Consider the following 12,326-nt stretch of genomic DNA (forward strand, 5'->3'; position numbering starts at 1 on the left):
TGATTTTTCCTTGTGCAGTACTGGGGACTGAGCTCTGGGCCTTGGGCACGTCACACAGATGCTAACCACTGAGTTACACCCTGTGACGATTGCCATCAACTGGATGCGTCTCTGAGGGAGTGAGCAGACCTGGTCGAAGCAGGAGGACCCACCCTGACTGTGGGCGGATCGGCCCATGGCCGGGGTCCTGGGTGAGGAGGAAGTGGGCTGAGCACAGGCACTCTGTTTCCTGACTCAAGACACAACTCTGCCACGTGCTTCACACTCGTGCTGTCATGACCTCTCTGCCGTGGGGAGCCGTGAACAGCCCTCCCTGCCTCAAGCTGCTTCTGTCAAGTGTTTTGTCCTAGCCACAAGGGAAGCTCTACAATCCCCAAGCCTATGAGTGCAGCGTTTTAAGTGTCTAGCAAATGTTGGCTGGCGGGATCTGTGTGAGTGTGAGTGTATCTGTGTGTATGTGCGCGTGTGTGTGCACACGTGCACAGGTGTCTATGTGTGTGTCTCTGTGTCTGTGTGCTCATATGTGTGTCTGTATGTAGCACTGTCGGGGATCAATCCCAAGGCCTTGTACAGACTAGGTAGCTGCTTCACAACTGAGCAATAGCCCCATTCTAGTTTCCTTTCTGCTGCTGTAGGAAGACCTCTGACCAAAAGCATAGGAGTGAGAAAAGGATTTATTCGGCTCACACTCCCAGGTCACAGTCCATCACTAAGGGAGGTCAGGAGGGGAACTGGAAAAAACCACGAAGGGGCCCTGCTTGCCGACTTGTTCTCCGGCTCGCCTGCTCACCTGGCTTTCTTAAACAGCCCAGGTTCACCTGCCCAGAAGAAGGTGGCACTCACAGCGGGATGGGCCCTCTGTCCAATGTGACAGTCAAGATGATCCCTTCCAGACCTGCCCACAGGCCAAGCTGATCAAGGCAGTTCCTCAGTCACGGCTTTCCTCTCAGATGACTCTGAGTTGTCTCACGCTGACAAAGCTAGCTACGGTACATTTACTTATTCGTACATACATACACACATCCATCTGTGCGCATATATGCACATGTATAAAATACAGTATCTAAAATGTGTAGGGCATGAGAGTGTGTGTACATGCGTGCACACGAGCATGCATGGCACTGCCAGGTGTCGAGCCCTTCCACACAGGAGGCCATGTGCCATGACATGTCAGCTCAATCTATGGCGGATTCACCAGGCACCAGAAATGCCAGGAACAGCTGAGAAGGATTCACCCTGGAACTATGAACGCGGTGAGGCCTGGCCTCTTGGAGGGTCTTTCGTGTCCACACTGCTGCACCTGATGACAGCACTGGCCGCCAACCACAGAGCCTCTTGACTGCACATTCATTCAGTTGCGGTCATGAAGGGCAGCTGCCAACACGCAGACAGTACCCTACCTGCACAGATGTCTGGCTAGGTGACGACCCAACTGTGGTTTCCTGCTGTGGCTGTGCGGTCCCCACGGACGCTGGCATAACCTTGCTTCCAGAATCCTGTCCTATTAGAACGAATGGAGAAGAATGGAAAAACAGTCAGTCAGGTCCAGCATGTGCATGCTGAAAGGGACTTCTTTTCTTTCTTTTTTGAGACAGGGTCTCACTATGCAGCCCTAGCTGGCCTGGAACTTGCTAAGTAGACCAGGCTGGCCTTAAATTTAGAGATCACCCTGCTTCTGTCTCTGGAGTGCTGTGATTAAAGACATGCACCACCACACAGCAAGAAAGGGATTTCTTGATGAATACCTGTTGGGAGGAAGAGAGCTGGGGACATTCTATTAGCTATGAAGGCAGAGGTAGGCACTATTAAACTCTGTCCAGGTAGTAAATAGAGTCAACTTAATCCATGGTAATAAACAGAGCTTCAATTGCTAAACACAGTTTTCAGCTCTCTGTGGTCTGAGAGATAGGTGGCAGCCTGTCAGTACTTCAGAACTCCAGAACACACCAGCAGGAAGGAGGCCCAGACAGGGCCTCACAGGGGATGCTCCCACTCTTCTGGCCGTGTGTGGAGCTGGTGAGAACTGTTACTACACTTGGTCTTAGGCAAAAGGCTGTTTGTACTTTCAGTGTGAATGGCGAGCAGCAGGGGATAAACGCCTTCAGATGGGATACCATCTCCATTTTGGGGAGTGGGGCTTCTGAACACACGTGCACACAGCAGCACGAGGCTAGCTACACAGCTCCATGTGCCTTGTAAAACCAGAACTCACCGCTTCTCAGAAGCACATTTTTCTACACACTTTAATGTGTCGTAATTTTAGAAATGCTTTTTTCTTTCTTAGCGGTATGCTAAATGATCTGCCTCATAACCAATGGTATCCTGCAGCTGCAGGAACACACTTCATTCTTTGGGTGGGAAAGGTGACAGAGGGAAGGAATCATCAGGGAGAATTCGGAGAACAGGCGGGATTCCGGGAGAAAGGCTGTGGAGACACAGAGGGAGGTGAGGCGATCATGCTCCAGGCGTGGATGGGGATGGCAGGAAGACGGCAGGAACTCCTGCGTGGCCCCTCACCTGGCAGTGCTGTGCTCAAGAGCCCAGGGATCTGTGATTGCCTCAGGCCTTCTGTGGTCTTGGATGCGGGAATGGGGGAGGTCTGGTTCAAACACTTTTTCTGAGCCTGTAAAACAAAGAACCAAAAACAGTGTTAATTCACTGGTATAAGTGTTAACAGATTACATTTTTAAAAATTATTTAATGTGTACGTTTTGCCTATGTGTTTGTATTGGGTATCACATGAGTATCTGGTGACCAAAAAGGACAAAAAAAGATATCAGATCCTTTGGAACTAGAGTTATTGATGGTTGTGAGGCACCGTGTAAATGCTATGAACTGAACCTGGGTCCTTTGCAAGAGCAGCAAGTGCTTTTAACTGCTGAGCAATTTTTTCAGCCCCAATAGATTTAAAATACCAAACAAGCCATGTGAGGTATGGAATGCTATTCTTTCATCAGAGTAAAAGGCAGAGACAGGTGGATCTCCGTAAGTTCCAGGACAGCCAGGGCTACATAGAAACACCCTGTCTCAAAAAATAAAACAAAGAAATGCCAGACAATTCTATTTTGTTTAAGATTTATTGTTTACTTTAAAATGTGTGTATGTGTATGTACCTGTGAGCGCATGTGCCTGCAGAGGCTAGAAGAGAGCATCAGGCCCCTTGGAGATGAAGCTATAGGCAGTTGTGAGCCACAGAACACTGTTTCTGGGAACCTAGCTCAGGTCCTCAGCAAGAGTAGTACATGCTCTTAACTACTGAGCCATCTTTACAGCCCCTTGACCAAATTTCTTTCTTTTCTTTTTTTTTTTTCCAAGACAGGGTTTCTCTGTGTAGTCCTGGCTGTCCTAGACTCACTTTGTAGACCAGGCTGGCCTCGAACTCACTGCAATCCACCTGCCTCTGTCTCCTGAGTGCTGTGATTAAAGGGGTACGCCACCATGCCTGGCTTTGACCAAATTTCTTAATGTCTGCTTGTTGTTACTTTTCAGTTAGATATCACAAAACAAAAAGAACACTTTAAAAATCATTTTATCACAGAGAGTCTGGAACAGCCAGGGAGGGCTGTTACACAGAGAAATCCTGTCTTGAAAAACCCAACCCAACCCAACCCAACACCCAACCAACTATTCTGTCAGATTGAAAGTTTTATAGGATATCCTTTAAGATCTATAAGCTAATGGAATTTTCTTTTCTTTCTTTCTCTCTTTTTTTTTTTAATGGGGTGGAATGTGGGGGGTGGGGTTTTACTAGGTATCCCTTGACTGGCCTGGTACTCATTATGTAGACCAGGCTGGGTTGGAATTCAGAGATCTGCCTGCCTCTGCCTGGAGATCGTGGATTAAATGCATGTACTATCACTTGGCCAGAAAGAAAGAAAGAGAGAAAGGAAGAGAGAAAGAGAGGGAGGGAGTAAGGGGGAAAGGAAAGAAGGAAGAAAGACAGAAATTAAGGAAGGAAGGAAAGAAGGTAAGTTAGTTCCCAGTATTTTAAAGAACTGAATCAGTGCATTAACCCATTCCAAGAATCCTGATGTCAACCCCCTCTCACGAGCCGCTGCAGAAGCGACAAAGAACTTGTGCAGTCTACAATGGATCGTACTTTCCCTCCTCCTCTCCTCCTCCTCCTCCTCCTCCTCCTCCTTCTTCCTCTTCCTCTTCCTTATTTTTGTGGTTTTTTGAGATAGGGTTTATCTATGGAGCCCTGGCCACACTGGAACTTACTCCGTAGACCAGGCCGGAACTCATAGAGATCTGCCTGCCTCTCAAGTGCAGATTCAAGATGTGTGCCATCATGCCCAGCTAAGACATGATTCTCTTACAGTTCCTAGGTGGGGTCTGTACACAGTCAGTCCAAACACCAGTCCTGACCAAATGCCTCATCCACCATACTTTCTTTTCTGTGTAGAGTGCACAGCGTTCTGATGTCTGCCTTCTGGTGACCCTTCACTTTGTGTCAAGTTAACTCTAGAGGGCATGAAATTAGGAGCTGTAAATTCAACTAATATTAGCCTGAATAAAACAGAGGAACAGAAACGAACCTAACGTTTAAACTGTGTCCCCCTCTCTCTTCCTTCCCCTTCTCCTTTGCTCAGAAGGATTAAACCAAAGGTCTCACTAGCTTATTCAAGCTGACTCTGAATGTAGCCCAGGCAGGCCCTTCAACTCTTGGTCCTTCTGCCTCGGCATTTTAAGTAGCAGAGATCACAGGCATGTGTCACCAGGCCCGGTTTTCTTTTCTTTGGGGTATTGTGACACAAACCCAGGACCTTGCACAGGCTCGGCAAGTGCTATGCCACTAAGCTATATTCCCACCTTTTTTTTTTTTTTTCTTTAACCTTTTAACTCTCAGGGTGGGACAGGCAGCACCCTTTGTCCTTGGGATTAGAAGACTTGCCTTGACTGTACCATGGGGCAGGGGTGGGATGGGAGGCGCAAGCAGGAGTCTCTCTACTGGGGAACTGGGTCTGGCCCATACATTAGAGATTTATTTTTATTATTTGTTGTTTTTATTTGGTTATGTAGCTCTGAGTGTCACTACACAGACCAGGCAGGCCTTGAGCTCAGAGATCTGCCTGCCTCTGTTTCCCTTAGTGCTGGGGTAAAAGGTGCACCCTGCCTGTGTCAGGGAAAGCCTGCTGCTAAGGTCAAAGTCCTCCATGACCAGAAAGCCCTAATTTTGGTGCAAAATGGCAGCTCCCTTTGTCAGTGAGGCCTTTTCTTCTCAGGATCCCACACCCACTACCTGAGGAATGTCACACAGTCCTTAGGGAGACTACAGGCCCAGCTCCCTTTATCCCTGTTCAGCAGGCACCTGGGATTCCTGGAGTGCCTCCCCACGTGAATGAGGCAGTACCTCAGCCCTCCAGCCAAGACCTTTGCCACCCTGGAAATCCCTCCTCCCTCCCCAAAGTTCCCCAAATTGATCTGCCTCCCTAAAGCTGGTCCCAGAAGATCATTCCCACTCATGTTCACAGAGCACCGAGTCCCCAGTTAGTCGATTCTGCTCCCTTGTTCCCTGGGACTGGCAGCTAACAACCTGCTGGAACGAGAGAGAGCCACACCACTGGACCCCATTTTTTTTTTTTTTTTTTTAATAAAAATAATGTTTGCTTGCCAGGAGTAGTAGCACACGCTTTTCATGCCAGCACTCAGGAGGCAGAGGCAGGTGGATCTCTGTGAGTTTGAGGCCAGTCTGGTCTACAAAGTGAGTCAAAAAAAAAAAAACCCCAAAAAAACAAAAAACAAGAAACAAACAAAAGTTTGCTCCCAGCTGTGAAGACACCTGCCTACTGGAAGCCCAGCAGGTCTCCCCAGGTGGGCACTGCTGGAAGGAGGCTGGCACCCAGCCTGACTCATGTCTGTTCTCTCTCTTCTAAATATTTTTTAAAGATTTTAAAAATATTTTTCTCTCTCCAGTCCCTCCCACGTACCTGCCTCCTTGTTCCTTCTCAAATTCATGGCCTCTTTTTTTCTTAATCTGCTCAATGTCGACTTCAAGCTTTTGGCTGAGGGCATGTGCAGCCGCCGCCCCCCTCGCCCCGCTTCCTGCTGCCATGCTTCCTCACTGTCACCCCTCTCAGCCAGAATACTCATAATGGAATTGTAAGCCCAAATAAACTCTCCCTTCTGTAACTCACTGCGGATTTTTATTTTTTTTTAGTATTAGTTATAGTTTATTAACTTAGTATCCCAGCTGTATCCACTTCCTCATTCCCTCTCGGTCATGCTAGTTTATCATAGTAGCAGAGAAGAGACTGATACATTGAGCCTGGTCCAGAGAGCCCAGCTCTGGACTTGGAAGCCTGACTCATTTAGAAACTGTGGTGGTCTGGGTGAGAATGGCCCTCATCCCGGCTCACAGAGCTAGATCCTGGGAAGGCTTAGGAGGGTGGGGCCTGTGGGAGGAGGTGGGCTCTGAGATTTCAAAACCCTATGCCAAGCCCAGAGTCTCTCCCTGCTGCTTTTGGATCCAGAGGAAGAACCCTGCTATTTCTCCAGCACCGTGTCTGCCTGCAAGCCACCAAACTGCCCACCAGGAAACGCTTTCTTTTAGAATAAGAGTCATGGTGTGGTCACGGTGTCTCTTCACAGCAACAGAACACTGACTAAGACAGAAAAAAAAATCAACCAAGCACTAGAGGTACAGATCAGGTAATAAGAGTGCTTGCCTGAGGCGGATCTCTGTGAGTTCGAGGCGAGCCTGGTCTACAAAGCGAGTCCAAGCCAGCCAAGGATACACAAAGAAACCCTGTGTTACAAAAACAAAAGAAAACGAGTGCTGGCCTAGCACGCATGAAGGCCTGGGTCCGACTCCAGTGATGTACAATGTGGCACACTAATTTTAGCATTTGGGAGGTAGACGCAGGAGGATCACAAGTTCAAGGTCATCCTCAGCTACACAGTGCGCCCAAGGCCAGCCTGAAATACAAGATTCCCACCCCCAAATAGAGTCAGGAGGGGCTGTAGTCTAGCCTGGGCTACAGAGTAAGACAGACACTGTTTTTAAAAAACAAAAGTAGAAGCAAACAAAAGTTTATATGACTTTACCTACCCCCACAGCTCCCACTCTGGCAGTGCCTCTGCGGCTCTAACTAGTCTGTGCCCAAGGCCACACTTCCTAGTGACGCCACATCCTGCTCCTGTATATGCGCATGCATGTATTCATGCATGCATGTATGAGCATTTTCTCTTTTATTGTATTTATTTAAAAGGTGTGTTTTATTTTAAACTATGTGCACACGTGTCTCTGCATGTAAGTGCGGTGTACACGGAAGCCAGAGACATCAGATGGGGTTACAGGTGGTTGTGGGCTGACCCGCACAGCTGCTGGAACCCAAATTCAGGCGCTGTGCAAGTGCAGTACCTGCTTTTAACTGCTGTGCCACCTCTCCAGCCCAATTCCTTCTTTAAAAAGTATTTACCTGGGCTGGGCAGGGCAGGGCAGGGCTGGCACGTGCCTTTAATTCCAGTACCTGAGAGGCACAGACAGGTGGATCTCTGTTAATTCCAGGCCAGCCTGGACTACAGGGTGAGCTCCAAGACAGCCAGGGCTACACAGAGCAACCTTCTCTCAGAAAACTACAACAAACAAACTCACAAAACCATTTACTTATACTGTATACGTATGTGTCTGTGTGGTACATGCATGCGTGTGTATGCAGGCAAATACATGGTGTGTCTGCCTCTACACGTTCTCAGGGGCGACAAGAGAGTGTCAGGTGTCCCTTCTATCACTCTGTGCCTATTGCTTCAAGGCTAGTGCTTTCTAGGTTATACGGGAGCAATCCTGTAGTCTCTGCCCTTTGATGTCACAGCATGCCCTAGATTCTTGAGGACTGCGATTCCAAATTCCAGTACTCATTTTTGCATAGCAAGTACTCTTAACCACTGAGCCATCTCTCTAGCCCTTCTGTTTTTCTGAGAAAGGGTCTCATTATGTGACCCAGGCTGGCCTTGAACTCACAGCAGACCCCTGCCTCGCCTCCCAAGCGTTGAAATTTCAGGCATGAGCTAGCACACCTGACTCGGTCTATCGTGATGTGAATCTGCACAGACAGCTTCCCAGCGGCCAGCCCTAGTGCAGGCCCTCTCTTCTCTTCCCTCTGGCACTTGCCCTCTGGTATGTGCTGTCTGGATCCTCACGGTGGGCTAAGCTCCATCCTCAAACTCGTCATGCTATGCTGATGGTTCTTAGCTGGCTGGCTTTTCTTCTCCATCTATATACACTCCTTGCTTCATCTCAGCCACTCTGACAGCCTCAATTACAGTTTACTCCATCAATCCCACTGGGGTCCGTTCGTAGGTCCTCACACCTTATGCTATTTTTTTTTTAAGATTTATTTATTATGTATAGAATGTTCTGCCTGCATGTGTGCTTGCACACCAGAAGAGGGCACCAGATCTCATTACAGATGAGTCACCATGTAGTTGCTGGGAATTGAACTTGGAATCTCTGGAAATGCAGACAGGGCTCTTAACCTCTGAGCCATCTCTCCAGCCCCCACTTTATGCTATTTAATGGCAGTTGTCCTTTGGCTTCCTCAGACCTGATGAGTGTATCTGAAACTCAGCACTTCCTTCAGGAGCGAAAACGCTCTGACTTGTGTCTTTGTATTATCCTTATTCCTCCACTGTGGCGGCCATACACTTCCCAGCATGCCAACTACAAGGCTAGCATGAGTCTTCGGTATTTCACCTTTAGGTTAACATGTTGGCTCTTGTTTGTTTGGTTTTTGAAACAGGGTCTCACATAGCCCACAGTAGCTTCAAACTTGCTTTCTTCGAAGCTAAGGCTGACCTTGAACTCCTGATCTGGTCTCTACCTGCCAACTCCCAAGTGCCTGGACCACACACAGGTGTGTGCCCATGTTGACCCATGACACTGGCCTTTTTGTTTGTCAGTTTTTGAGACAGGCTCTCAAAAACAGGTTGTCCTGGAACTCACTCTGTAGACCAGGCTGGCCTCAAATTCCTCAACACCCCACCTGCCTCTTCCTCCTGCGTGCTGAGAATAAAGGTAGTGTGCCACTGAGCACATTGATTCTCTCTCTCTCTTTTTTTTTTTTTTTTTGTTTCGTTTTGTCTTGAGACAGGCTCTCACTATGCAGCTCTGGCTGTCCTGGAACTCCCAGATCTCTGGGAGTTCAAGGCCAGGCTGGCCTTGAACTCCCAGAGATCTGCCTGCCTCTGCCTCCTGAGTGCTGGGGTCACATGGGTGCGCCTGGCACGTCATGGCTCTGAACACATCATCTGAGATCCAGAGGTTGCTCACCCCTCCCGCACCTTTCCCACCCAACATCTTCCTCACATCACCTGGACCAGCTCTCCTTTTCCCATGGTCCATGCCCACTTCTCTTCCAGGCTTGGCATTTGTGATTTCTCCTTTCTGCAACATTCTCCACATAGGCCCTCTCTGTCTTATTAACCCACCTTCCCTTCAGATAGAAGTCAGCAGCAAGCAAGAAGGCTTAGCAGGTAAAGGTTCCTGTGGCCAAGCCTGACTGCCTACTCTCAGTATGGGGCATGTGCAGCCAAATAAACAATGAAAGGTCCCAGGTCAGTCAGCACTGTCTTCTTACACTGTCCATTCTTGTTAAAGTTTGCCCAATCCTGGCACATGTCCATTTGAAATAGTGTATGCGAGGGCAGGCTTCTCTGTGTTCCAGGGACTGACAGGTGGCAGTTTTCAGTGCAGAGTGAATGACAGGAAAGCACGTAGCACACACTGGGGTCACATACTCAGTGGTCAGGACAAACGAAAAGAGAAACAAACAGATCGCAGGGAAACTAAAGAACTTCTAGGTGTTTGGGGGGGGTGCTGAAGAGGGGAGAGACTGAAGGAGCATGGAAAGGGGCACAAAGCACCATGTGCCTGGCCTATTTGGAGGAGCGCAGAGGGCCGGGGTTGTGAGTGCAGGCCAGCGGTGTGCTCCCTCCTACGACCTGGCTCAGGTCCACAGGCAACCGCATCAGGAGGGTTAAAGTCCTGGAATCCAGCTGGGAGGGAGAGGCTGAAGGACATCAATCACCCTGACAAGAAACCCTCGTCTAATGAGGTGACATTAGGGCTGTAATGGACTGTGGAAATTGGCTCGCCCTGTGCCCTCCAGTCTGGCTGCACTTGGGGGGCGCTGGTGCCTCAGGTCCTTGCTCCAGGCTGTTTCAAAGAATTTATGGGGATAAGGTCCAGGTGCGGGGAGTTTTAGAAGCTCCCCAGATGACTACTGTGCAGCTAAGTTCTCTCATTTTCCAGATGAGAGCACTGAAGCCCGGCTTAGACCGCAAGCCACTTGCTGACAGGGCAGAGGCAACGGTGACGCGGCTGCTTCCTCAGCCAACTCCTGCTTCCAGGATGGCTCCCTGCAGCCCGCCGCAGCCTGTGCCAACACTGTGCCACCGCCTCCACTGGGCTGCAGGGCTGTCACACACTTCTGTGCGTAAATCCAAGGAAAGGATTAAAAATCATTTGTTCAAGTCCCGGCACCGGCTTGATGCCGTCAATATTTCCATCGTTCTGGAGAGAACGTTTGAGATATTTTCGAAGAACAGTGGAAAGCTGGGTGTGGTGGTGTGCCTTTTACTACCAGGGAAGCAGAGCAGGTGGATCTCTGAGTTTGAGGCCAGCCAGAGTTACAGAGTGAGAGATGCTGCCTCAAAAAATGTTGTTGTTTTTGTTTTTTGGAGACAGAGTTCACCTGTGTAGCCTTGGCTGTCCTGGACTAGCTTTGTAGAACCAGGCTACCTTCACACTCACAGAGATTCAAAACATGTTTTCAATGGGTTTAATGACTTATTAAAAGTACTGGAGAAGAAAGCAAGTCCACCCAGCTAGACATCGGCAGACACAGCAAGACAGGAGAGAGGAAGGGCTGGCGACCAAGTGAGAACTCAGCCTGCTCACAGCCAGGCCACAAGGGTGCAGGCTCCTCACAGCTCTGAGGAGCTTTAATCTCCTAAATCCGCTGGAGCACTGGAGAGATCTGGAGCTGTCGTATTCTTTATTTGACAAGTTAAATTCTCATTAAAAAGCACCTTGTTTAATCTCCGACTTTTAAGTTTTGACCCGTTCACAGGACAGTGTGAAGCCTGGAGCCACTTCAGACTTTAAGGCTTCAGTTCACAGGGCTGCATGGACAGCAGCTGGCTCTGTTTGAGGAAGGCATTCCCAACCACAACTACAAAACAAAGCTTCCAGAGACGGTAACCCATCAAAAGCAGGGGGCCCAGCTCCAACTCACTCCCCAGTCAATCTTAGGGCGATGGGAGCCTCGAGGGGAAAGAAGGTACAGTAAGCACTAAGGAACGCAAAGAGACCACGGATGCACGCTAGCCTGCCTGGAGCAGCTTCAAAAGAGTGAGGCAGAGACCGGGCGGGGGTACAGATCAACAGGGGTTCACGAGCTCATTTGGGCCACAGCTGATGGCGACTGAAGAGTCAGGCTCATGACTTGCTTTCTTCTGTTTGTTGGGAGTTGGGGAGCACATGCCACAGTGTAGACGTGGCATTCAGAGGCCAGCCCATGGGACAGGATTCTCTCTTTTCAGGGGTTGAGCTCAGGCTTGGTAGCAAGCACCTTTACCTGATGAGCCACCAAGCAGGCCCTTCAGACCTTTAAATGTTGACTTTTATTACTTTTAATTAAGAGTGTGTGTGTGTGTGTGTGTGTGTGTGTGTGTGTGTGAGTGCTGGTGCCCACATAAGCCAGAAATGTTGGAGCCCCCAGGAACTGGAGTTACAGACAGTTGTGAGCCATCCCAGGTAGGTGCTTGGAATTGAACTCAGGTCCTCCGCAAGAGCCACAAGTGCTCTTAACCACTGGGATTAAAGGTATAAGCCACCAATGTGCAAACACTATTTTCTGATTGAACTCTGAACGAAAAATCTGTTGTAATGGGCATTAATTGTGTATTTGAAAATAATTTAGTTATTTTTAAGTACGTTAGTGTTTAGCTTACATGTATGTGTGTGTGAGGGTGTCAGATACTGGAGTTACAGACAGATGTGAGCTGCCATTGGGTGCTGGAACTTGAATCTGAGCAACCACTGAGCCATCTCTCCAGCCCAAATGTCTTGACTCAAAGAAACCTGACATTAAATCTCTTGGGTGTGACAGTGACCACAGGGAACAGCACAAAGTCCCTGTTCTCAGGAGGAGCTGAAGTTACAGGCAAACAGTCACAATGTTTGTAAAAAAGTTTGAAATTGTTCAGACAAAATGTGTGTTTGTGCACACCATACAGGCACACAAGGACACTTAGTACTAGACAGATTCTGCAGAACAGAGGCTACCGCGGCAACAGGTGAATAGTGCACTGTAGGCAGCCTT

General features: G+C 48.8%; 1 protein-coding gene across 4 annotated transcripts in view; it reads right to left on the reverse strand.

Annotated features, from left to right (window-relative positions):
• The window catches only part of Bicral (BICRA like chromatin remodeling complex associated protein), a 90,788-nt gene that overhangs the window by 12,095 nt on the left and 66,367 nt on the right, over positions 1-12,326 (reverse strand). For all 4 annotated transcript variants that reach the window (XM_055613204.1, XM_055613211.1, XM_055613206.1 and 1 more), the window contains 2 exons: positions 2,518-2,623; positions 1,401-1,501 (listed from right to left, as the gene is read on the reverse strand). In XM_055613204.1, the coding sequence (XP_055469179.1) occupies positions 1,401-1,501; positions 2,518-2,623 (207 nt within the window). The remainder of the gene's footprint in view (positions 1-1,400; positions 1,502-2,517; positions 2,624-12,326) is intronic.

Source organism: Psammomys obesus, unplaced genomic scaffold (assembly GCF_907164565.1).
Source record: "Psammomys obesus unplaced genomic scaffold, mPsaObe1.curated_primary_1811, whole genome shotgun sequence".
Classification (NCBI taxonomy): Eukaryota; Metazoa; Chordata; class Mammalia; order Rodentia; family Muridae; genus Psammomys; species Psammomys obesus.